Raw genomic sequence first — 27,216 nt, 5'->3', positions numbered from 1 at the left:
CTGTTTCTCTCTGTCTTTCTCTCGCTCTCTCTCTCTCTCTCTCTGTGTCTTTCTCTGTATATATGTGTATGTGTGTGTGTGTCTCTCTCTCTGTCTCTCTGTGTATCTGTGTGTGTCTCTCTCTCTCTGTGTATCTGGGTATGTGTGTGTCTCTCTGTGTCTCTCTCTGTGTATCTGTGTATGTCTTTCTCACTTCTGTGTTTATGTCTGTCTCTGTCTCTATCTGCCTTTCTCTTGCTCTCTCTACCTTTCTCTCTGTGTCTCTCTATCTCTCTACTTCTCTCTCTTTTGCCTGTATTTCTCAGTGTCTGTGTGTCTATCTCACTGTGTTTCTCTCTCTCCCCAACCCCCCACCGTGTGTCTCTCTCTGTCTGTCTGTGTGTGAGAGTGTGTCTGTCCCTCTCTCTCGCTCTGTCTGTCATTCTGTCTGTCTCTCTGTGTGTCTGTCTCTCTGTGTGTCTTTCTCTCTGTGTGTCTTTCTCTGTCTCTGTTTCTCCCCCTCTCTCTGTCTTTCTCTCCCTCTCTGTCTGTCTCTCTCTCGCTCGATGTCTTTCTCTCTGTTGTTGTGGTTCTGTTCGCCGAGCTGAGAATTTGTCTTGCAAACGTTTCGTCCCCTGTCTAGGTGACATCCTCAGTGCATGGGAGCCTCCTGTGAAGCGCTTCTGTGATGTTTCCTCCGGCATTTATAGTGGCCTGTCTCTGCCGCTTCCGGTTGTCAGTTCCAGCTGTCCACTATAGTGGGCGGCACGGTGGCACAGTGGTTAGCACTGCTGCCTCACAGCGCCTGAGACCCGGGTTCACTTCCCGCCTCAGGCGGCTGACTGTGTGGAATTTGCACGTTCTCCCCGTGTCTGCGTGGGTTTCCTCCGGGTGCTCCGGTTTCCTCCCACAGTCCAAAGATGTGCAGGGTCAGGTGAATTGGCCATGCTAAATTGCCCGTCGTGTTAGGTAAGGGGTAAATGTAGGGGCATGGGTGGGTTTCGCTTCGGCGGGTCGGTGTGGACTTGTTGGGCCGAAGGGCCTGTTTCCACACTGTAATGTAATCTAATCTAATCTAATAATCTAATCTAATAGTGGCCGGTATATTGGGTCCAGGTCGACGTGTTTGTTGATAGAGTCTGTGGATGAGTGCCATGCCTCTAGGAATTCCCTGGCTGTTCTCTGTTTGGCTTGCCCTATAATGGTAGTGTTGTCCCAGTCGAATTCATGTTGCTTGTCATCTGCATGTGTGGCTACTAAGGATAGCTGGTCGTGTCATTTCGTGGCTAGTTGGTGTTCATGGATACGGATCGTTAGCTGTCTTCCTGTTTGTCCTATGTAGTGTTTTGTGCAGTCCTTGCATGGGATTTTGTACACTACATTGGTTTAGACAGAGGATGAAACGTTTGCAAGACAAATTCCCAGCTCGGCGAACAGAACCACAACAACGAGCACCCGAGCTACAAATCTTCTCCCAAACTTTCTCTCTGTCTCTGTATTTGTCTCCCTCTCTCTCTGTCTGTCCCTCTTTCACTCTGTCTCTCTCTCTCTGTCCCTGTTTTTCTCTCTCTCTCTCTCTCTCTCTCTCTCTCTCTCTCTCTCCCCCCTTGTTCTCTTTGTCTTTCTCTCTCACTCAGTGTCTTTCTCTCTGTCTCTGTTCCTCTATCTCTGTGTCTGTCTCTCTATCTCTCGTTATGTCCCTGTTTCTCTGTCTCTCTCTCTGTCTCTCTCTCTCTCGCTCAGTGTGTCTCTGTCTCTCTTTGTCTCTGTCTCTCTTTCTGTGTCCCTCTCTCTCTCTTCCCCCTCCCCCAGTCTGTGTGTGTTTGTGTCTCTGTTTCTCTCTCTCTTTCTCAAACTCTGCCTCTCTTTCTCTGTCTCTGTCTGTCTGTCTGTCTCTCTCTCTGTCACAGTCCCTCTGTCTCGGTACCTCTCCCACTCGCTCTTTGTGTCTGTCTGTCTGTCTCTCTCTCTCTCTGTCCTTCTCTCTCTTTGTCTCTGATTCTCTGTCTGTCTGTCTCTCTGTCTCTCTCTCTCTGCCTTTCTGCCTCTCTCTCCCTCTCCCCCGTCTTTCAGTGTGCGCGTCTCTCTTTCTCTGTCTTTTCTTTGCAAATTTATATTTAACTGTAATTATACACATTCTTTTAACTCCTTTTTTAGCTCCGAGAAGTGGAAGGTTAGAAGATCTGATCAAACTTCATTTGTGTGCAGAACTGGCACTTCTGAAGATTTTCGTCTGTGATCCAACCAGAAGAATTGCCGAAATAAGCATTGTGGGTAAGTAGTTGAATCATGTTTCTATTGTCGATGCAGGCATTTTTTTTAGTAACTTGCGAATTAAGGTACACAGAAGACATAAATACATTTGCTTACTTAAAGATTTGCATTTTATAATTTTGCAAATTTTGGATATTAATAACCAGCAAGCAGTTTTGGCAAAATAAACATTCATTGGGTCACAAATAGGGATTAGAAGAAGGAACGTGCAAAGAATATAATATCAAAATTATTGCAATATTATTTGTTTCTAGTAGGAAAATTAGAGTGGTCACGTGTAACGTGGACCCTTTGAAAGCTGAAAGTTAGGATTTATAATTAAAACTAAGGAAATGGGGAGCCTATTCAATAGTTGATTTGCATCCTATTTATAATGGTTGAAGAATGCAATCCCAAGAAAAATGCAGCAACTTTGCATAATTATTACAAGAAAAATAATGATGTTGAAAGAAATGTGTTCAGAATTTCAGAGGGTGGGAACTAGAATTCCACAAGGATCAGTGCTGGGATCACTGGTGTTCATATTTTACATAACTATGACCCTTAGAATCAAAACTATAATTGATAAATTTATAGATGTTGCCAATTTGAGGGTGATAGCACCCAATAGGTCTGCAATGAATTAGAGATTAATATTAATCAAGTTTTGGAAAAATGAATAATTGACAAATTAAGATCAACATAGATAAATATGAGGTAATACAATGAAGAACAAAGAGGTCCGTGAGGACTCTTCTGTACAAAGAACAGTGAGTTTTATTTTGTAAAATCATTCAAAGAATGTGAACATTTGACAGGGCATTTATCACCCTTGAAGATGAGTGTTATTTACCAAAGAAAACCAAAAGAACTGTGTATTCTGGAAATCAGAAACAAAAACAGAACTTTTTGGAAAATCTCAGCAGGTCTGGCAGCATCTCTGGAGAGAAAGCAGAGTGAAAATTGATGTTTCAGGTCCAGTAATCCTTATTCAAAACTGATGTTTGCATAATTTTTTTTTTCTGAGCTGAAAGTAGTGTGGGAGGTGGGGGTAGCGGGAAGAGTAAGGAGAAAACAAATGGTGGAAATGGAGCCTAGGGAGAGAAGAATAGTTGAATAGACAAAAGAGTGGATAACAGTCAGCCTAGGAGTATAAATGGCTGCTAATGGGGCCTATTAGTGCTAATAATGGGTTGTGTGTAATAGCAGACCATGTGATAACATTGTCTGGTGTGTGGGGCTTGGGGTAAGGACATGGGAGAAGGTGCCTCAAGTCCTAAAATTGCTGAAGTCCATATTGAGTCTAGAAGGCTGTATAGTTTCCAAGTCAAAAATGAGGTGCTGTTATTCAAGCTTATGTTGAGCTTTGTTGGAGCACTGCAGCAAACCTGAGACGCATGTTGGCCAGGGAACACGTTGATGCACTGAAGTAGCAGGCAGTTTTACCAACTTGGACTATTTCTACCCCTGGGATGTAGTGGTGATATTGGGAAGGGAGTTCTATGTTTATAACCTAGTGACAGTGAAGCAATAGCGATGTAGCTCCAAGGCGGTGATATTCTGTTCATTTGCTGCTGTGTCCTTCGTGTGGTAGAAGTTGCAAATTTGGAAAATTTGATGACGTCTAGGTGAGATATTGCATTGCTGCCACGTGTATTAATGGTGCAGAGAATGCAAGTTAACAGGCATGGGGTTGGGGGAGTGGTGTTCCGGTGAAGCGTGCTGCTGTGTTCTGATTTATTTTGAACTTCATCAAGGTTGTTGAACCTGCTCATGTTTAGGCGAATGGACAGTATTCTATCATACTCCTGAATTGTGCCTTAATGGTGGTGGGTGTCCTTTGGCGGAGATAGCTGAGTTACACCCCTCAGAATTTCTATCTTCCAACATGTTCTTACAGCTGCGGTATTTTTCTAATTGTTCCAGTTTTAATTCTGATCAATGGTAGTCCCAGGATATTGACAGTAGCAGATTCAGGGAGATTTATGCCATTAAATATCAAGGGGAGGTGAGTTTGTTCAGAGCTGAACTGGGTAGGTATTTGACTTCAATAAATCAACTGGGAGAAAGTGAGGACTGCAGATGCAGGAGAGTCAGAGTCGAATAGTGTGGCGCTGGAAAAAAACAGCAGGTCAGGCAGCATCCAAAGAGCAGGAGAGTCCTCATTTCGGGCATAAGCCCTTCATCAGGAATGTGGAGGGGAAAGGGAGCTGAGAGATAAATGTGGGGGTGGGCTGGAGGGAAGGTAGCTGGGAAGGCGATAGGTGGATGCAGATTGAGGGTAATAGTGATAGCTTGTTGGGGAGGGTGGGAATGGAGTATTTATTCCCAATCTTCTTCTACCATAAATTGTAACACCATGGGATTCAAGAGCAAAAATAGGCATTGAGCCCATCAATGAGGTAAAAACAATAACTGCAGATGCTGGAAACCAGATTCTGGATTAGTGGTGCTGGAAGAGCACAGCAGTTCAGGCAGCATCCGAGGACAGATTTTGCCTGTCCTCGGATTTTGCCTGTCCTCGGATGCTGCCTGAACTGCTGTGCTCTTCCAGCACCACTAATCCAGAAATTGAGCCCATCAAGACTCCTGAAGAAGGGCTTATGCCCGAAACGTCGATTCTCCTGTTCCTTGGATGCTGCCTGACCTGCTGCGCTTTTCCAGCAACACATTTTCAGCCCATCAAGTCATTGCAAATATTGCTGATCTGATGATCCTCAACACTTTCCTATGTTTGTGATTCCCTCAGTGATTAGAAAGTGGTCTGTCTGTCTCAACCTTGACTGTTCTTTAATGAGTTTGATTCAAAAATCCTCTGCTGGTAAAGAATTCCACAGATTCACCAGTTTGAGAGAAAAAGTCCTCCTTGTCTCAGTCTTAGATGGGGAACCCCCACTTGTGTGCAAACATTGAGGATCAGAGGACACAATCAGAAAGTATAACACTGCATTTACCCTATCAAGTCTCTTTAAGAATTATTTATGTTTCAATAAGATCTCCTCTCATTCTCATTCATGTAAACTCCCAATGAGTACATGCTGAATACCTCTATGCCTAGTATCAACCCAGAGACAGTGAACTTTTCTTTTTTTTTAATATTCCTGCCTTTCTGAATAAGAGGTTACACTGGTCGTTTTCCAATTGTTTTCGACATTTCGATAATGCTTAAAATTTGGGAAGATCACTACCTGCGCATTTGCTGTCTTTGCAGCTACTTCTTTTAATATCCTAGAATGTATTCCATCAGGTCCAGAGAACTTCCTGGTCTCTAGCCCCATTTGTTTCCCAAGTAATTTTCCTCTAGTGATATTTATTGTATTTAGACCATAAGATGTAAGAGTAGAATTAGACTATTCAGCCCTTCGAGTCTGCTATGCCATTCGATCATGGCTAACATGGTTTCTCAACACTGTTTCCTCCCTTCTCCCCTTCATCTTTCATCCCCAGACTAATCAAGAACTTATCTATCTCTGTCCTAATTACACAATGTTGAAACTTTATTGCTGGAACAGCACAGCAGGTCAGGCAGCATCCAGGGAACAGGAGATTCGACGTTTCGGGCACAGGCCCTTCTTCAGGAATGAGCAGAGAGTGGCCTGTGCCCGAAACGTCGAATCTCCTGTTCCCTGGATGCTGCCTGACCTGCTGTGCTGTTCCAGCAATAAAGTTTCAACTTTGATCTCCAGCATCTGCAGACCTCACTTTCTCCCTAAATACACAATGACTTGGCCTCCACAGCTTTCTGCGACAATGAGTTCCACAAATCCACCATCCTCTGACTGAAGAAATTCCTCCTTTTCTCAGTTTTAAGGATCATCGTCTCACTCTGAAACTGTGTGCTTGGGTCCAAGTCTCTTTCACTATTGGAAACATCTTCACCATGTCTACTCTATCCAGGCCTTTCAGTATTCTATAAGTTTCAGTGAGATCCCACTCATCCCAACAAGTATGGACGCAGAGTATTCAACAACTCATCATGTGATCCTTCATCTCTAGGATCATTCTTGTAAACCTCCTCTGGACCACCTGTATGTCCTCCTTTAGATACAGGAACCAGAACAGCAGCTAATGAATTTGAAAGACCCTGTACAGACAACAAGCAAAACTAATGTCATTTACAAAATACAGTGCGAGGATCGCAACAAACACTACATTGGACAAACAAGCAAAAAACTGGCCACCAGGATACATGAACATCAACAAGCCACAAAACGACATGACCCTCTCTCACTAGTATCCTTCCATACAGATTAAGAAGGACACCACTTTGACTCGGATAACACATCCATCCTAGAGCAAGACAAACAGAGAGACACATGAGAATTCCTCGAAGCATGGCATTCCAACAGGAACTCTATCAACAAACACATCGAGTTAGACCCCATCTACCACCCCTGAGAAAAATAACAGGAAATGACATCACCACAGGAAATGGCATCACCAACCCAAAGAAACCCAAACATATAAATAGAAAGCAGGAATCAACATTCCTGCCATTTTTCTGACTTTAAATTATTATTTCCCAGCCTAAATCTCTAAAAGACCTGTTCACTGGTGGGCGGCACGGTGGTACAGTGGTTAGCACTGCTGCATCACAGCGCCAGAGACCCGGGTTCAATTCCTGCCTCAGGCGACTGACTATGTGGAGTTTGCACGTTCTCCCCGTGTCTGCGTGGGTTTCCTCCGGGTGCTCCGGTTTCCTCCCACAGTCCAAAGATGTGCAGGTCAGGTGAATTGGCCATGCTAAATTGCCCGTAGTGTTAGGTAAGGGGTAAATGTAGGGGTATGGGTGGGTTACGCTTCGGCGGGTCGGTGTAGACTTGTTGGGCCGAAGGGCCTGTTTCCACACTGTAAGTAATCTAATCTAATCTAAAGTAATCTAATCTAAAGTAATCTAATCTAATCACTGTTGTTCTTCTCTTCCATTTTATATATTTAAAAAAGTTATTGTGCTTTGTTATATACAATTTTTCCCTCAGTTTATTTTCTCCCTCTTTAGTAAATTTTAACCATCTTTTGTTGACTCTTAAAACTTGCCCAATTCTCAGATTTGCCACTAATCTTCAGCACATTCCATGATTTCTTTTTCAATTTGATACTATTCTTAACTGGTTAACGATGGTTGGTTTATCCCCCTCATGGAATCTTTTGTTCTCATTAGGACATACTGTTGCTTTGTGTCTTTTTTTTAATAGAAGTCTGCCACTATTCCTTAACCATTTTTACTGCTAAACTCTTTTTCCAGTTGGTTCCAGCTAATTCTATCTTCATTTCCATGTATTTATCCTTATTTAAGTTAAGTACACTTGTGTCCTACCTACATTATGCACCCTCAAACAGATGCTAAATTCTACCATGGTATAGCTGCTGTTCCTTCAGGAATCTTTCATTCTGACAAAATTTATTAAACCAGTTTCTTTGTACATTATCAGATGCAAAATAACCTGATTCCTACGTGGATCGACAACACATTGTTCTAGGAAGCTATTCTGAATGCTCTTTGATTACTGCATTGTGCCTACCTCTGCCAATTTGATTTTCCCAATATATATGAAGATTAAAGCCATCAAAGATTAATGTGCTGCCTTTTATTTACATAGCCTTGTTATCTTCTGGATTTTTGTCCTCTCTGTGTCCTATAGAACAGCTACTGTTATTTGGGGGCGGCTTTACAAGTGTTGTCTTTCCCTTGATTCTACATCCAAGATAATTTCTTACTAATGTACTAATTCCATCTCATATTTTAAAAAAAGGTCACGCTTCTAGCCTTTCCTTACTACTTGTGCTTTTGGAAGGTCACATACCCCAACTTTGATCTTTTTATAACCATTTTTCGTAATGGCTCTAAGATCATTACTGTTAACTTATATTTGTGTCACTAATTAATCTATGTTTTTACAAATACTCTGCGCATTGTAATCAAAATCCCATTAATTTTGCCTTATTACATTGTTCCCCCTTTGTCCCTATGTTACTTTTTTTTAATGCTCATAAACTCTGCTCCTTCCTGTTCCATTTTGGGTATGATTGTCAAAATAGTTGCCCTGCAATGGTGTCAAATTCTTTTGATTTGCAAGTCTAAAGTTTCTGCCAAACCTCTTATGTCCCAGCCCCAGTTAGATTAAAGCCCTGACAATAGTCCTAGCTATTCAATTTGCCAGTTCATTGGTCCCAGTACAGTTAAAGTGAAGGCTGTCCAAATGGAATAGCTAACTCCTAACTTAGTACTGATGGAAGTGCCCCATGAACCGAAACCCATTCCTTCTGCTCCAATCTTTCAGCCACATATTTAATTCCTTTATATGCATAATGCCCATTCAGCCATGGTTCAGGTAGTAATCCTGTAAGTATTACCTTGGAGGTTCTGCATTTTAGTTTAGTTCCTAACTGTTCAGAATCTTTCAGCAGACCCTTGTCATTAATATCAAAATGAATGACAACAACCTAAAGTCTACCTTTCCACTCCAAGATGTTGAGGAGCCAGTGTTGGACTGGGGTGGACAAAGTTGAAATCACACAACACCAAGTTATAGTCCAACAAGTTTATTGATTCAATCTTGAATTAGACAGGTTCTATTTCCAAAGTGGAATTTACAAAATATTACATGTATTGACTGCCTGAAGATTGTGCATTTTTTGAGCGAAATGGAATGTATCTACAAATATAATTCTGCAAATATAAATTCACACCATAGACATATATTTCAACCCACCATCAGACTAATCGTGGACTACTCTTGAGCATCTGTCTCATTCTTGGACACATGCATCTCCTCAGTACCTCACTCTACCGCAAATCCACAGATAAGCTCATAATGCTACACTTCCCTAGTTTGCACCTAAACGTATTAAAACAGCCATCCCCTACAGACAAGCCCAATGCATACACAGGACCTTTTTAGATGAGGAGGAACATGACAGACACCTGAAGGTGCTCAAAGATGCCCTCATAAGAACAGGGTACAATGCTCAACTCATCGATTGCCGGGTCCAAAGTCCCACAGTGAGAAACCATAATGACCTCCTCAGGACACTGACACTGGTTATAAGTGATAGTGTTGTCCAGTACTTCCCAGACACCAAAAAACTACACCATGTTCTGTGCAGCCCGCAACACATCAATGAGGATGAGCATCTCACCAAGATCTTTCTTGCGACTCCACTTCTCGCCTTTAAACAACGGCCAAATCTTAAACAGACGATTGTTCGCAGCAAACCGCCCAGCCTTCAGGACACCATCGACCACAACACCGTACAACCCTGTCATGTCAACCACTGCAAGACATGTCAGAGTGGCGACATGGATACCACCATTATCTGTGGGGACACCACCCACCGTGTACTCAGCAGGTACTCATATGACTCGGCCAACATTCTCTATCTCATACGCTGCAGGTAAGGATGCCACGAGGCATGGTACATTGGCGAGACCAAGCAGATACTACGACAACAGATGAATGGTCACTGCTCAACAATCGCCAAGCAGGAATGTTCTCTTCAGATCGGGGAACACTTCAGCGGTCAGGGACGTTCGGCCGTGGATCTTCAGGTGATCATCCTCCAAGGAAGACTTGGGGATAGGCAACAACGCCGAGTGGCTGAGCAGAGGCTGATAGCCAAGTTTGGTACCCGTGAGAATGGCCTCAACTGGGTTCCTGTGACACTACAGGTGACCCCACTATACTATACACTCGCTCAATCTCACACACATATATACTTTCACACTCGCACAGACCCTCTCTCTCATGCATGCACACACCCTCTCAAGGCTTATGCTCTGTCACACTTGCGCCCGCAATGTACCAAGCATGCAACGCTCTCTTATGGACGCACTCACATGGACACACATGTAAGTCTATGGGGTGAATTTGCATTTGCAGATATATTCTATTTTGTTCAAAAGGCACAAAATCAGCAGGCAGTCAATCCATATCAACGTTTTATAAATCCTACTTTGGAAATAGAACCAGTTTGACTAAAGATTGGGATACAGACAGGCTCTAACCTCTCACGTTTTGTTATAAAACCTTGGGTTATTTCGAGAAGGTGACTGTTAAGCTTCACAATCACCTGATGAAGGAGCAGTGCTCTGAAAGTTTGTATTTCCAAATAAACCCTTTGGACTATAACCTGGTGTTGTGTGATTTTCAACTGAATCCACTCCAAGTTCTTCATAAGCCTCAACGAGATATCTTTAACTTTGGGACCAAGCAGGAAACATAGCCTTCCAACTCAAGCTTATAGAGGCACTTATGGCTATATCCTTCAAAAGTTCCTGCCACTACCCTATCTCTGTTAATACTTCTTTGTTTTCCATGAATGGTTCCCTGTTATGTGGTGTTGTGATCAGTTTGTCTCACTGCTATTTTTACTACTGTATGGATTGACGCTCCACAGAGCTGTCCCTCGAGTTCCTATGCTCACCCCACCTACAGTCACATTCTCCTGTCCTTCATCACAGACTAAGTTTGAACTCTCTAATTTAAGGGGTGTAACTGCGTCCTGGAACAAAGTGTCTAGATAACCTTCTCTCTCCCTGATGATGTACAATGTCTGTGGCTCAGACTCCAGCGCCTCAATGCGGATCCTTAGTTGTTCATGCTGCAAACGTTTGCTACACTTGGATCACCTTGGTGTTCAGCAGTTCCCACATGTTACAGCTGCAACATGCCATCTGATCTACTTTCTCCCTCATTTTTAATTAACTTATTAATTAAACTTGCTCTAATATCTCTGCTGTTTTTACACTTTATTATTTCCCATTTTTAATGCACTAATATCAATCTTGTACCTAATTAGATATTTTTAAAAAAGACAAAAACAAAATACTGGAGACCTGGAGAACGTACTTTCACTTTAAAGTCTATAAATGCTTTTTCCTCCAGTTATCTCCTCAATTTTATTGAAAGTCTATGCTGGGTTGGATTAATTTACTCTATAAATGAGGTTCCAGTTTCAGCCGGTTCTTAATGAGGCTTAAGGCACCCTTTGAAAATAGGCCTGCTCAAAACTTGAAGCTACAAAATTTTTTAAACTTTTGAATTTTGTTGGAACAAATCTCAAATTACAGTCCAATTTAAAATTGCACAAATTGAAGATTTAACCATTTCCTTATTCAGCAAAGGCATACACTTTCTCCAAGGATGATCTGGATTTACTTTAATGTTATAATTTAATTTGTAATCTAAGATATTTTTCTTCCCTTTTCCATTCCATTTTACTCTCAATAAATCGTTCTTTCCGTCTCTTTACTTTTTTCCTTTATTTATCTCCATCTTATTTACCTGTGCTGATTCAACAATCTTTTCAGATAGTTTCTGCTGTTCCCTAAACCTAATTGGTTGTGAAGTAACCTTGATCTCCATCTTTATAGAAGTCTTGAATGCCATTATTCTCTTGTTGTCAGCTGCATTCAAACTTCAGCAAATTAGAATGCAAAAGATTTGCATACTGAATCATGCATCATAACGGCTAACAAATTACACATGCCATGTTTGAACAGTGACTTTCTCAATCCTGTGCGCAGATGTTGGCTGAGATTTGTGCGCTAAAGCTTTACTTACACTTGAACTCAATCTTGTGTCTCGAGCTGCTACCATTGAATAAATATGAATATCAATTGAATTATGGATTAAGATCAACTCGGTCAATTTTGGGAAGAGATTTATAATTTGTATGAAGTGTTAAACTGTGTGATCATTGGTCTGGAAAGTGATTCTGTATAAATTGAAGATTGCTCAGTAGAGCTTTGAAAAGAAATATATTTCCCAGTATTCTGGTCAACTGCTTTTTGCAGTCAGCTTTACCAAATATAGATAACTCTACAGTTGTTTCTTAGCAAGTGAACATGGTAACAACTGTTAGCTAACATCTTCTCACCCCCTCTTGTTGCACTTCAAAATTTTTATTATATGGGGAAATGTGGTAAGACCATTCAGTTTGTCTGTGAATTATTTTTTAATTATTAAAGATAGCCTTTTTCCAGAGTTTGTAACAAAACATTCGAAACAGAACATTTCTGAGTGAGATTTTGTTATAGGAAGATGAAAACAAATTGATCCCACAAAACTAGGGTGATTAGTTGGTGCATCAGATTGCAAAGATGCACATATAATTCATTTTATTCGTTCTTTTGAAGGGACAACTGTAATGGGAATTTGGAAGATGAAGCATTTGAAATGAAATTTGGTATTTTTTGATTTAAAATGGCAATGGATAGAATTTAAATTTAAGCCCAGACAGAATAAAACAAATGGAGGACATAGCTGGTGTGTAGGATTGGTTTCTGGATGACTTGCAAATTTGTACCAATGCTTTTTGTGATTATTCTGTGTGTGTGAAATATCATCATTTATATTCGGATAGGTCTTGATGCTGAGGTGGCTTTGAGGAAGAATTTATCAGAAGTTACAGCAAAGCTGAAGAATATTGTAGTTTTGGATTCCAGTGAAGATGCAATATACAAAAAGGTATTTTTGATGAATCAGTATTAAAACACAGTATCTTTCTATTCATCCTCTGTATTATTGGGGATAACTGGAAGCTAGGTTACTATAGCTTCAGTCCGTCATTAATCATTGATTCTCATCTATATCATAAAATGGTATGAGAAAACTGTACCTGTGTACACATTGGCTATGTACAAGTATAGCAGTAATATCTTCCTTAATTGACATAAAATTTAACAGGTTTATTTGCTTGTTTTTGCAATTTTTAAAAGTAACCTGGTGTTTCATTAAGATTTCTTTTTATTTCAAAGGCTGTTTCCATTGCTGGAAAAGAGGTCTTCAACTTCAAAATAATCTCTCATGTAGATGCGACAGAAGGTTTAGCCTATTCTAATATGGATGTAGTTGATAGTTGTGTTCAATTGACAGTTGGCTGTATCCAAGTCATCTTTGTAAAGAAGTTTGTGTCATCAGTATTGGTGAGGAAATTTTAAATTTACTCAAGAAGTGTGCAGAATTTGTTGAAAAAATCTTTATTTTCATTGTCAGCATTTGCTTGAATTACTGTAGATTATTTTTTTCAATACAGTGCACCGAGCTTCTGTTCATAACAGCATCTCACTTGTTTCAGGCATTCTTCAACATTTTCCAAGCTGCCAGAGAAGCTGTCACAGAGGCAACTGTCCAAGCAGCATCTGGCGTGAAGGATCTTGCAGAACGGAGCACTAGAATGCAACTTGACATTCACATCAATGCACCTGTTGTTGTTGTACCTCAATCTCCTGTGTCAAAAAATGTTGTTGTTGCAGACTTTGGTTTTGTCATTATTCAGAACAGTTTCTCACTGGTAAAACAAAAAGGTTCCACTAATCTCCCACCTATAATTGACTCCATGAAAATTTCGTTACGTGAACTTAAACTGTACAGGTATGGAAATTCTATAGAATTTTTAAAAAGTAATACAACAATATATATCATGAACACTTGACTGCTTCCTAATATTTGAATGGGTCATATTTTGAATCTTTATAGTCCATTTTAAAATAAAGGTCAAACCTTTATGTTTACTGCATCCAAATCCTAACTAATACCTAAGCTGTATCACTGTCTTTATAGATAGGCAACATTTATGTAAAGTTTCATTTTAGCCTGAAAAATAATTTTGATGAACTTCTACTGGAATCTATTCTAGGTTTGTGAATGCTTGCTTGATGTTAACTTGAAAACTTGATTCATAGCCAAGAGTACTTCTACGGGGTCATGATAATAAAATAGTAATAAAGTTTCTTGAATATTGTGAGTAACAATTAAATTTGTAATATTAGAATATGATTCAGAAATAAATATCTACTACATTATAGTTGTGGGTATGTTCAATGATCCTGGGAAGTTGATTTGCAGACATTTCGTCTCCTGTCAAGGTGACATCCTCAGTGGTTTGGAGCCGTCTGTGAAATGCTGCAGTACTGTGTCTTCTGGAAATTATTTGGTTCCGTCCCTGCTGCTTCCGGTTCCGATTGTTCGTTGTAGTGGCCGGTATGTTGGGTTTCGATCTGTGTGCTTGTTGATGGAGTCCGTGGATGAGTTCCATACTTCTTGGAATTCTTTGGCTGTCCTCTGTTACCTTATCCTATGGTCGTTGTGTTGTCCCAGTTGAATTTGTGATCATTGGTCATCTGTGTGTATGGCTACTCGGGTCAGCTGGTCGTGGCATTTACTGGCTAGTTGGTGTTCGTGGATGTGGATTGCTTGCCTGCCTGTTTATCCTATATAGTGTTTTGTGCAGTTTTTTCATGGAATCTTGTAAATTATGTTAGTTTTGCACATGATGGATATAGGGTCTTCTGTTCTGGTGAGTTGTCAGAGCATGGCTGGTGGTTTTTGGGCTAACATGAATCTGAATGGTCGGAGAAGTCTGGCTGTTCCGAAACATTTTTTATATAAGGCAGTGTGGCTAGTGTATTGGGTTGTGGCATGTCCTTGTCATACTTTGCTAGGCATCTGCGGATGAAGTTGTGGGGAATCTGTTCTTGGTGAAGATTCTGTAGAGGTGGTGTTCTTCCCTTCGTAGGTCAGGAGTACTGCAGTGTATTGTAGCCCTTTTGAACAGGGTCCTAATGCAGCTTCTCTTGTGTATTCAGGTGGTTGCTTATGTAGTTCAGGATCTGGTCCGTGTGTGTGGCTTTTCTGTACACTCTTGTACTGGATTCACTTCTGTCTTCTTTCTACAATTACATCCAGGAATGGGAGTTAGTTATTGGTCTCCTCCTCCTCTCGTAAATTTGATCCCTGTGAGCATGGTGTTGATATTCCAATGTGTGTTCTCGATCATTGTTCTCTTAATAACTACAAAAGTGTCGTCCATATACCTGAACCAGAATTTGGGTTATATTTGTGGCAGGGCTGTTTGTTCCAATCTTTGCAACACTGCTTCTGTTATGAGCTCGGAGATGGCTGAGCCCATAGACGTCCCATTGATTTGTTCATATATTTGCTTGTTGAATGGGAAGTGTGTCATCAAGCACAGGTCTAGTAGTTTGCGTATGCAGGCCTTGTTGAGAGATTTCCTGTTATGTTCTCTGTTCTGCTTGTTCAGGAGGTTGGCTGTTATCTCTCTGGCTAGAGTTTTGTCAGTTGAAGCGAACTGTGCCATTGCATCAAATGAGACCATTGCTATGTTTATGTTTTTGATGTATAGAAATTCCTGTGATGATTGTATGGAGTGTTTGGATCTGCTGATAAGATGTTTCAGTTTATGTGATGGAGTCCTGGAAGTGCTGCAATGGATCTAGGTGGTATGTCTGGTTTGTGTACCTTGGGTAGTTTTGTAAAATCTTAGGGTGTTGTTGCTTTCTGGTTTCATCCTTTGTAGGTCAATCCTGGTTATTAGTCTTTTTTTTGTAGGTTCCGTAGTGTGTTCAATAGCGTATTAGTTAGCTGTAGCGTGGGGTCAAACTCCCTCTGTAGGTAGGTGTCAGTATCTGCAAGTGGTTTCTCTGCTTTCTGAATATGTGTGGTCTTGTTCAGAATGACTGTCATTCTGCCTTTATCCGGTAGTACTATGGTTATGTTTTTTGTAATTTTTTGAGTGTTTTTAGGGCTTTGTCTCTTTGGTGTTGAGGTTGTTCATTTGTCTTTTCTTTGCGAGTGAGGTTATTTTGGTTTGTCTGACTGTTTCCAGTGTCTCTTTATTTAGTCAGTTACTTCTGAGTGTACATTGTAGTGCAGCTAAGAAGTCTGTTGTTTTTGCATCCCTGTGGTTATACTTGAGTCCCTTGGCTAGTACCGCTTTTTCTGTATCTGTAAGGTTTCTGTTGGAGAGGTTTCTTACCCAGGTGTCTGTGTGTTGTCTTCTCTGCTGTTGGCTAGCTTACTCATTTTGTATTGTAGTGCCGTTCTCTTTCTGTATGTGGTTCTGTTCTGTCCATGATGATGGCCTGTTTGATTGTCACGGTCCACTTCTGATTGATTGTTTTTGAAATTAACAATTTTTGCTGCACAGTTTCTTGTCTGTACCTGTGTAATCTGTTATGTGCATCTGTAACCATAACCTGGATCATCCCAAAACCGTTTTGTCATGACTGTTTCTCTGGCTTGTGGGTTGTTGATGTGAGTTGTTGATCTGACACAGGGTGGTAATATTTGATTCCTTCGACATCCATGTAAGAATTGCAGTTGTTCACAGGTAATGCTTAAGCGTTTGGTACAGGATTCCTATTTCCTTGCATGTCTGCAAATCAACTTCCCAGCTTGGCAAACTTACCCAGAACTCCAGCACCTGACACCCAAGCTATAAATCTTTACGTAAACATTGATCTAGTATGCTATTTTAAGCCTTCTCCAGTGATCAGTTTGAAGGCAGGGAGGGCACTTAATTAGGCACAATAGTGGCACATGGGGACTCTGCGGTATTGTACCTCTGGGCTGATTTAAGCTCATGACAGAAAGGTGCCTGGGGCCACATCCGAGTGGTGCTGTTATTATCCCAGTATGGGTAGGCCTCTCAATGCACTGGGAGCATGACAAGCAAACTGACATCACAATGAACATATAATAAAGGAGCTTGCTCAGTCATTCAGTAAGAACATGGCTGATCAGTTGTATTGTGAATTCCAGATTCCCATCAAAATACTATTGTGAAATCCAATCTTCTCCCTTTTTCAGTCCGAAAGTAAAATTTTAATCATGTGGTCACTGCTACCTAGGGTTGGTTAACTTTGAAGTCATCAATTAATCTGTCACAATACCAAATCATCATAACCTGTTCTAAGAAGCTATCTTGAAATTATTCTGTGAACTCTTTATCCAAGTTACTACTGCTGATTTTTTTCCAATTCATATATAAAGCCACCCATGTTTATTACGGTATCTGTATCAAAGCACCCAATATTTCTTCTTGTATATTTTGTTCCACAATTTGATTATTGTTAGGGGCCCATAAACCCCTCCCACTGTGACTTATTTCTCCTTCTTCTCTACCCAAACTGATCCCACATACAGAACCTCTAAGCCAAGGATGTGCCTAATTATTACACAAATGCCATCCTTGATTAGCATTGCTATCCTTTTACCTTTACCTAGCTTCCTATTTTTTTTGAATGTCATATACCCCTTAATATTCAAGACCCAAATCTTGTCATACTGAATGTCTCCATCATGGCTTACAGTTTCTTTTTCTTTTTTTTTTGCTTCAATGTGTGCGATTAATTTATTTACTTTGCTATGAACCTTTAATTGTGTGTTGTTGCTATCTTTGTGACATCTAGTCTTAATTGTTGATTATTTCTGAGGTTTTCTCTCTGCCATATTCTCATATTACTATTTCCCTCTTATCTTGTCCCTATTCTTAGATATACCATTGCTTTTTGTATAAGATCCCTTGCTCTTTTCTAAACTCTCTTCATTTCTCTAGTTTTGCATCATACTTTTGTGATGATACATGGCTTTAGAAGGAGTATTTTGTCCAGGTTTTGTTTTAAAATAGAAGGGTTGAGACAGAGGCACAGAGCTGTCTCTTCTAAGCCAATAAAATAAACAGCTTGTGAGGCCTTTGTTATCTTTTTAAAGTTGCAACAATTGAAGCAGCATGAAGGGGTAGGCGAAAGTGAGGACTGCAGATGCTGGAGATTAGAGGCAAGATTAGAGTGGTGCTGGAAATGCACAACAGGTCAGGCAGCTTGGCTCCTGCCCAAACGTCGATAAAGGGGTAGGGTCAGGCTTCCAAAGAGCCAGGATCTTATTTTAGATTTCAGTAACTGTTGAGGTTTTGAAGCTGCTATACATCTCTCCATGCTTCAGTAAAATGCTTGAGCTCTATCTTTCTCAGAATTTTCTCTTTATGTTTGTTCTTCCTGGACTGGAGAAATGTTGCATGTGAGACGATCTATTTTACTGAATTTGGGTCTGCCAAGGGTTTATGGGATGTTACTATCTTGGAACAGCTAATCAGTGGTAGTTAACATATATGTTATCTTGTTAAGTATTCCAATAGAGTTACATTTAAGCTAATTTTATTTTTAAATTTATTCTTTTGTTTGTATTTTAACTATAGTCTCAGAACAAAGTGTGTTTTGCCTCAAGCCTGGTAGTTTAACCAATCAAATTGCACCTGGAATACAACACCTTACATTTCCCTTTCAAAAATAAGAAAAAGTTGGAGTCTAGGCCTATCTTCTTACTATGTTTTGATGGGATTTGTTCTGTCCATAACACTTTGAATAATATTCAATGAATATCAGACAATTTGCTATCAAGATCTGATCAAATTGGTAGTATCTGATAGACTCACCTTGTTGTTCTAAGTTTTTGTTTACATAATTGCAAATGTTGAGCCTAATTAATGTCACGGAGTTCCCTGAAGCCTTACCTCCAGTAAAATAAAATATAGAACTGTGGTTGCTGGAAATCTGAACAAAAACAGAAATTGCTGGAGAATTTCAGCAGATCTGGCAGAGTCTGTGGAGAGAAAGTTTTGAGTTCAGTGATCTTCCCTCTGAAGTGAGGTCTGAAGAAGGGTCAGTAGATGCAAAATGTGAGCTCGACTTTCTCTCCATAGATGCTGCCAGACTTAAAGGTTTCGCCAGCAATTTGTATTTGTTCCGTTTCTCTAGTATCTGACTGAGGGAACCAGTCTTGGAAGATCTGCTGAAAGCCACACTCTAGACCTTGTTGTGATCTTTTTTTTCCTTCTCCTGCAGCCCACACCCTATTAAATCCTATCTGACATCATTTGCCTAGGGTCTGCATTATCCTGCAGTCCTGGTCTTTGATGGATGTCATTCCTGGAGCACTGCTGCTGGCTTGATTTCCAGGAAATCCTGGTGAGCAGGATATCCTCCCTGATATCATGACACTGCCTTTTAGGAAGGCAGGTCAGTCACCTGTTATTTATATGATTTGCTTGTATTTGAGCAGGCCTGCCCCAAAGGAGGCAATGTAGATCTATCAAAAAAAACACTTGCTGGAGAAACTCAGGACTGGCAGCATCCATGGAGAGAAAACAGTTAATATTTCCTGTCCAGTGACCCTTCTAAAGGACTTTTACTTTCAAAACCTGATGGACTATAATCTGGTGTTGTGTGATTTTTAACTTTGTCCACCCCAGTCCAACAGCGACACCTCTACATCATGGACACAGTGGGACAAAGGGCAGCTTTATATACTGTAAAACCTCTGATTCTCTGACTTTATTTCCTTCAAGAAATCATTTTTGTAAAAAAAGTAACAATTAGATCTTTATTGTCTGTATTCCTTATTCGTTCTCTAAATTTTTAACTTAACTTTAAATACGTGCAACTTCCATTTCTGCATGTAACTACTTCAATTCTCTTGTCATATCATATTCTTAAAATTCTTTTAGTTCTTATGATCTAGTTTGCAACTGTGAAAAACAGTTTCCGTTAACAAAAAAACCTTCAAACTTAGTCTTCAAATCAGTTTAAAGTTAGGAGTTTTGAAATTTGCCCCATGATGTAATTGATATGAATAGAAGAATTGAGAATTATAGCTGAAAGGTTCAACTTTCACTGTCTTTGGGAAAAATACAAAATTTCTGCCACCTGCATATGGAAAAAAACTTCCTATTTGCACTCGAATAACTTGGCTCTAATTTTAATATTATGCTTACTACTTCTAACTCGTTGCATGTTGAAGCTGAACAAATTATACAGAATAGCTTATCTTGGTGGGAATCTTTATTGTGAACAATAAGAGTCATTCATTCATTTAGGCATTGAGGAAGTTTTCAAATTGATGGAACATTCAGCAGTTCACGAAGTCAAATTATTTAACAATATTGCTTTTTCGTCTTGTGTAGCATTACCTTAGTTATAAATTACAAGTAAACTAATCTTAAAATATTAGAGTAAATCAACAACATATAGGTCCTTCAACAAAATGAAAGCATCCAAGGTTATAAAACAGTGCATGATATTAAGCCAAATAATGAAATATTAAGTCGAATTAGTAATATCTTGCTCAAGAGCAGAGTTTGGAGTGGGGAGCAATATTCAGTGGCTTCAGTCTTACCAATATTCTGCCTGTTAAGTACTAGATTTTGAGTAAATAGTCTGATAATTTAGCAACAGTGAATTAGTCAAGTGAAGTGTGAATGAGTGAAGTTTGGATTTTGCAGCAAAATGAGAAAACTAATGCTGTTTCTTTGGGTGATGCTACCAAGGGGTAGCATATGCATGGGAAATAGAAGTGGGCAGATTCTTTGGAACACTAAAGGTGATAATGTGGGAGCAAAATGTCAAGTAATTTCAAGTGATTCTTCAGCTATGATTAAACAGGATGGAATCACATTAAGTTATCTTTTGTTAGTTTTTAGAAGGCCAAGTCACTTTCACTTACATCTATTAAATACAAAGTAGATTTATGGAATTTTTATGCTATTGTATGAAAGGCTAATAATGTATTCTAATGTCTAGTTAATGAGCCAAGATTTTTGTTACCAACATCTTATGTTTCACATACTCTCTTTACAAAAAATGATTGCATAACATAATTGACTTTTGAAATCAAATATTTTTTAATTTCACCAGGACAATATTTGAGAATGAAGCTTTTCGGTCTGAAATCTCTTTGCTTCAACCTGTTAATCTGGAAGTTGTTGTTGAACGCAATTTGTCTGCTGCTTGGTACCATGAGGTTCCTGATATTAAAATTCTTGGAACCCTAAAACCTCTGCATGTAAGTGCATCTTTTCAAAATTTGTGTTTTGAATTAGATTTCCTAATAATAGAAAGCAGATATAAATTACCCAAATTAGGTTTCAAACTGTTACCAAACTCTCAAGTACTCAATACAATTATTTCGTTTTCTTCTTAGTTCCTGCTCCCATTCCTTTACATGAGCATTTTGAATGCTTTTCTGATTCTAAGTAAGATTTACTAAACTGTTTTTCTGTACAACTTCCAATAGAACATTTTTTGTTATGTAATGCAAAATGTAACTGTTGCTACATTTGAATGACTTTCTTAAAGATATAAACAAGTGTTTGGAAAGCAACTGATGTGTGGAGATTTTATGAGGAATTTCATTTAAAATTTATTTAAAATTGGCTTGTGATAATATGACACGGACATTTATATTAAACTCACTACGTATACCGTGACTAAAGTAGTGGTAGAATATATATTTTTTAAAAAACTGGAAGTCCTTGGGTGTCAGTGTACCAATTTAATCCTAAATTTGTAACATGAATAAGGAAACATTTGCCATTCTTGCCTATTCTTCAAGTTTTATTTACTTGATTTAGATATATTTTTGCTGCCAAAGCAGGCATATACATAAATTGTGCCTCTCGGCTGTTCATAGACATGATGTTGATTAATGCTTTTTTAAAGTATTATTCTTCATTTGTATTGATTTGATGTTTTGATAGGCTACGCTCAGCCAAGATGATCTGATCATCATATTGAAATCTCTGAATGAAAATTTGGGTGATAATTCTGTTGAAGTTGTACCTGTACAAGCTCAGAGGAGTAGTTCAAGTCCTTCTCCAAGTTCTGCAGGTTTGCATTCTTTTTGCATCGATATTGAAATTATTAATTTTACATCTCATATTGAATAAAATTATTCCTCATCTCATATGTTCCTTATTTGACTTGCAGCAAAAGCAGTTGATATTTTCTCAATGACTTTGAAAAGATATGATTATCCAGCTTTTAAACAATGTCAGTTTTCCACCTCCCTCCAGTTCCTAACTAATTGTCCATGACATTCTATGGTGTCCCAGTTAAGCTTAATGGAAGCTTGAGGAGCAGCACAATCTTTTGATTCAGCTTTCTGGATTCTACATTGAGTTCAACAATTTTTGGTCACCACTTCTGCCACTGTCCCTTTATTTTGTTTTATTTATCTTCCCCTTTTGAGTTTGGTTTACAAATGACAGCTGTTCATGATTCTGTCATTCACACCTCTTGAGATTTTTAGCCAGTCACCACTTCCTTCTTTTGCCTTAAATCATCAACACTTGGCCATTTAAACTCTTCTGCTTTCATCCTGTATGTAACCCTTTTGTTTTTACTCTTTTTTTTAATCTCCTGAAAACATCTCTAATTTTCATAGTTGTGCTGAGTATTTTCAGTGCTTTCTATCTTTTATTCACTTTGTTTCTTTCTTAACATTAATTCACTCACCTGAATTCATCCTTACCTTCACTTCTTTCCAAATTTTTACTTCCCAGCTGTTGAAATTATGCACTGTTGGCCACATTGTTCCTGAAGATCACAAATCCTATTGGCCTCTGCGCTGTTAGCTTTTGCAGCTACCAGCTTGTAGAGAAAATTATTATTGAAGCTGAAGGACGCAGGGAAAAAGTGTCTAATGCACCACTTAAATAAGATTTGGCTCAATGAGCTAAGCGATGCATAATTTGGAAAACCAGTTTAAAATTGAAGTGTAGCAAGGGATTGATATTTTTGAAAGTTCTGAATTTTCACTTATTTGAAAATTAATAACCCCTCTGTTTCAGTAATGCCTGTCAAAGAAGAGAGGCCTCATTTGGCTGTACTTATTTCAACCTCATACTGCATGTTGGATTCTTGAGGCAGAATTTTAATTAGACAACGGGAGTCTTGCCCATCAGCTGGAAAGTCTTGAAAACATTCTACATACCTTTGGGAAGACTCACCATTAAGTGGCCAATTGTAAGCGTTTTCTGGGATCAGTAACTTGGGTGTAAATGCCTCCACCTCTACCTGCTCACTTGCCCTTCTCCAAGTCCTCAAGAGCTTCAGGTCTTTAAGGCTGAGAGCATCATAGGCAGCAACATCACCATGGGAATGGTAGATATCAAACACCCAGGCCACATGCGAGTTCAAATGGTCAGGACCCATGGGGAGGGATTCACTAATGCTGTAGGAATGGGGAAGCAAGGACATAGTAGTTCACTGCAGGTTGCGTGCCCTTGATCAGGCCTCTGAAACAGGGACCTGCAACCCCTGAAAGCAACCAGGCAACCTTGAGCCATGTTTATTTTTCAGGCTTTCTGCTTATGGTTGCCCTGTCTATTGTTGGTTAAGGACAAGTGATGGTGGGATGAGATTCTCAAATGTGAATTAATTCCAGCTTTAGGATTGTAGTTCGCTTAGGACAAGATGGTTGACTGTGAAGATGGCTGACCATTAGCAGTAGAATACTGAGCAATGTTGAAGGGAATCTTGGAGTGTATGGCTACTGATCCTTGAAAGAATACGATATTATGTAATTTTACTCCAGCTTTTTCTGTTATTGTGTAATAAAGCATTGCCAAAGCACTGCAGCACTCGTGCAACATCCTGGCATGGATTAATGAGTGACAGGTAGAATTGTGCCACTTAAGTGTGATGTAATGATGATTCGTTGCAAAATGATTAATCTTGTGACGATCAACAAAATCATCAGCATTGCTCTGATACATTGAGTTCACTACTGACTAGAAATGTGTGGACCAATTATATCAAGAATATATATATAAGAGAAGGCTAAATAATGAACTGCTTTGTGATGTGTGATTTGAATATTCCTCATTTGCTTACGTGTATGTAGAAACTCAATACCATCTCAATGAAGGTAGTTGATAGTACACTCCACTACATAGTTCACCACCAGTATGGTAGTCTTGTGGCACAGTGGTCGATAATGCACAGTGATTGGGTCATATTCCTTCTTGTGAGTCAGGAGCTCCAAGTTGGGTAGCACTCCAGAGCTTAATATCCATGGATGTTGAATCATAATGTGGCCAAACAGGTGAAATAGCAAACAGCAAAATTCTCTTGGTATGCCAATGGCAGGCGAATCTTCTGGCAACAATGCTTGTTATGGAATGTAGATCATTGCTTCTGACAATGGACTTGTGACTTATTGTAGAAAAACTAGTTATGACAACAGACATAAGCATGTTCATGGTCTATCTTATGCATCATTAGACTTGGGAAGTCTAAGTCATAGAACATAGAACAATACAGCGCAGAACAGGCCCTTCGGCCCTTGATGTTGCGCCGACCTCTGAATTATTCTCAGTTCGTCCCCCTACACTATCCCATCATCATCCATGTGCTTATCCAAGGATTGTTTAAATCTCCCTAATGTGGCTGAGTTAACTACATTGGCAGGTAGGGCATTCCACACCCTTACCACTCTCTGAGTAAAGAACCTGCCTCTGACATCTGTCTTAAATCTATCACCCCTCAATTTGTAGTTATGTCCCCCTCGTACTAGCTGACGTCATCACCATTGCATTGTGACTACAGTGCATGCTGTATGTGTAACAGAAATACCAAGCTTAGAATGAAGTCTCAAAACATCAAGTACCAGGAGATACAATAGCAGTATGATTGTGGGAACACAACCATCACTAGAATTCCCTCCAAGTAACATACTGACTGAACTTAAATATTTGTCTCCATTCTGTAATCATTGCAGAGACAAGCCAAGGGATGTCTCTACCTAACAAACTGTAGGAACACCATTCATTTTCCTGTGTCACTCGTATCCTGTGAGTGATTGAGAAAAGTGGACAGTGAAATCCTCATCAGGAATAATAGTGAATTTTTGCCATGTCAGGTGCAATCTTTCCCTTCCAATAAATGGAAGGGAACAATGATGGGAGGGCAGATGTTGGGCAAGTTGGAGTCAGGATAATGCTTAACCCCTTTCCTGCATCAGAGCAGTTATGTTCTCAGCAAGAAGGCCCAAGTTGGGCTTAGCCACCGATTAAGTCCTTTAGTAGTCTATTAACAACTAGTTAAGGGTCTCATTCTTCTTGGTGTACAATCACTTCTGCTCCAGGAGTGATACAAAGTGTTGATCCACATGACTGATAAACCAGGGTGGACAAGCTGTCAGTTTGGGATGGGGTGTTCGGATTTCTCTTAATTTGTATTAGTTTATGTAAGGCAAAGAGACTATACCTTGTGCAGGGGGCTGCCCTCTGTTAGCCACACCATTCTTCACTTCTACACCACTGCCTTCCTTTCCCTGAGACACAAAACTCCCTGTACACAAAATGTTTTCATTAGTGATTCATCATCCAGGGGTCTGAGCACTAGTGTCCTGGCAGCAGCCCCAGTAGTGACTGCTTCTGGCTTCCTGAATGGTTGGAGACTCCAAACAAGCTTGGTGTTGCAATTCAAGCAGAAAGCTTGCTAGCAGACATTCAATTGTCTGAGAAGAACTAGTGCACTTTCTGATCCTATTAGAATGCAAGCTTCTCTGCAGAAAACTCTCCCACTTTAGGAAAATTGCTGTCTTTTAATCTCTCACATCTTGTACCCTAACACAGCATGTCCTTTTAGGTTCCAATTCCTGATTAAACAAATTTAAATTCTATCAGCTGCCATAGAATTGGAACTTGGTACTCAAGAGAATTATACTTGGTCTCTGGATTATTAGTCCAGTGACATTACCACCGCATCACCACTTCCCCTTTTTCACAGCAATAGTAATGATAACAGGGTTTTTTCATGGAGGATATTATGCAATGAGTGAATTTTTAGACCAAATTGGTTGCTTTGTGGTCATTTTACTTTCTCATTGATACCACTTGTTGACTGAAATTTTTAAACTGCTGCAAGAAAATGATGAAATAAAATCTGTGGAGAAAAATCTTTGCATAAATACTAAGCTCATTTCAATACTAAAAATATTTCTTTTTCTTCTTTAGGAAGAACTGTGGTAACGGCAGCTGTTGTAGAAACACAAAAACCTTTCAGAGTTAAAACAACGCTGAAGTTGGATTTTAAATTAGATGAACTTTCATTGATACTGTACAGTCAGTCCTTGAACCCGGTACAACAGTTTTCTTAAATTATCTGCTGAAAAAATGTTGTTTTTCTTTAACAAAATGCCATTTTTCAATTTCTATTTTTTTGCTTCTTCAAAATCACTGTTTATAGTAAGCCAGTGTTTGAAACTGAGTTTGCGCACACCAGGTTATCACAAGCAGCAATGTGATGAGGATCAGCTAGTTTGTTTTTAGTGGTGTTTGAGGGATGACTATTGTCCAACATACCAGGGATAAGTTTGTTTTTGTTTTTCAAAATAATGCCAAGAGATAATTTCCATGCACGTGATGTTTCCTGCTGTTTCAAGTGAAGTGTGTTATCTATAACATGGCAGCACTCCATCAGTATTGCACTGGAACTTTGACCTTGATTTTTGTGTTGAAGTCCTGGAGTGGAATTTGAACCCGCAGAGCCTTTTGAGTCAGAGGTAAAAGTACAGTCAACTGAGCTTAGCTGCCACAGTGAGTCATGTTTGATGGAATAGTTTTGGAATGTACAATCAAGCATAAAAATACGTGATTGAAGTTGAATTTGGAAGTAGATCTGCACTTGTGGATTGGAATTAAAAGTTTGATGATTAACAGTAATTAAATAGTGAGTGGTCTGAAAAGAAAAAGGTGTGGATACAGAATATGCACATTCCCATTATTGGTGAAAGGAAGGGTATCCAAATCTAGGGCTCCTTGGATGTTTGGCCTCATTTACTTGTTTGATGTTAGAGCTAGCGTTAACTTCTCGAATAAGAGTTGTTAATATATACTTTGGGATTCTTACAGCTGCACGTGCTATAAGATTGACCTTATTGGCAATCTTGTAATCCAGATCTGAGCCAGTTGCTCATCACCTAGTCTAATGATGAAACTGGGTACATCATAGCTGACCTGCAGGATCAATGGCTACCCCTACCCATTATAGTGTGCACACTCAAAATTTGGTTAAGGGCTTCCATTCTTCGACCTGAAAACTGCCCAGTTAACCTAAATCTTACAAAGGTTTAGAAAATCACAAGGAGCATTGATAGCGTGGATAACGAAGACCTTTTCCCCAGGTTGGGGGCGGGGCTGATGGGGTAGGATTCAAAAGGGACCTAAGGCACACCTTTTTCATGCAGAAGGTGATGCGTTTATAGAATGAGCTGCCTGTGAAAGTGGTGGAGGCTGGTACAATTACAGCATTTAAAAAGCACCTGGATGGTACATGAATAGGAAGGTTTTTGAGGGATATGGGCTAAATGCTAGCAAATGGGACTAAATTAATTTAGAATA

General features: G+C 39.6%; 1 protein-coding gene across 7 annotated transcripts in view; it reads left to right on the top strand.

Moving 5' to 3' along the window:
* The window catches only part of vps13a (vacuolar protein sorting 13 homolog A), a 422,990-nt gene that overhangs the window by 181,406 nt on the left and 214,368 nt on the right, over positions 1 to 27,216 (top strand). For all 7 annotated transcript variants that reach the window (XM_043712521.2, XM_043712545.2, XM_043712559.2 and 4 more), the window contains 7 exons: positions 2,137 to 2,253; positions 12,598 to 12,701; positions 12,992 to 13,159; positions 13,312 to 13,607; positions 20,726 to 20,873; positions 21,568 to 21,697; positions 25,831 to 25,955. In XM_043712521.2, the coding sequence (XP_043568456.2) occupies positions 2,137 to 2,253; positions 12,598 to 12,701; positions 12,992 to 13,159; positions 13,312 to 13,607; positions 20,726 to 20,873; positions 21,568 to 21,697; positions 25,831 to 25,955 (1,088 nt within the window). The remainder of the gene's footprint in view (positions 1 to 2,136; positions 2,254 to 12,597; positions 12,702 to 12,991; positions 13,160 to 13,311; positions 13,608 to 20,725; positions 20,874 to 21,567; positions 21,698 to 25,830; positions 25,956 to 27,216) is intronic.

The sequence above is a fragment of the Chiloscyllium plagiosum genome, unplaced genomic scaffold (genome assembly GCF_037043375.1).
Source record: "Chiloscyllium plagiosum isolate Xiang-an unplaced genomic scaffold, Cpla_swu_hap1 HiC_scaffold_2, whole genome shotgun sequence".
NCBI lineage: Eukaryota > Metazoa > Chordata > Chondrichthyes > Orectolobiformes > Hemiscylliidae > Chiloscyllium > Chiloscyllium plagiosum.
Note: the sequence above shows the minus strand (reverse complement) of the source record. Positions and strands in the feature narration are given on the sequence as shown.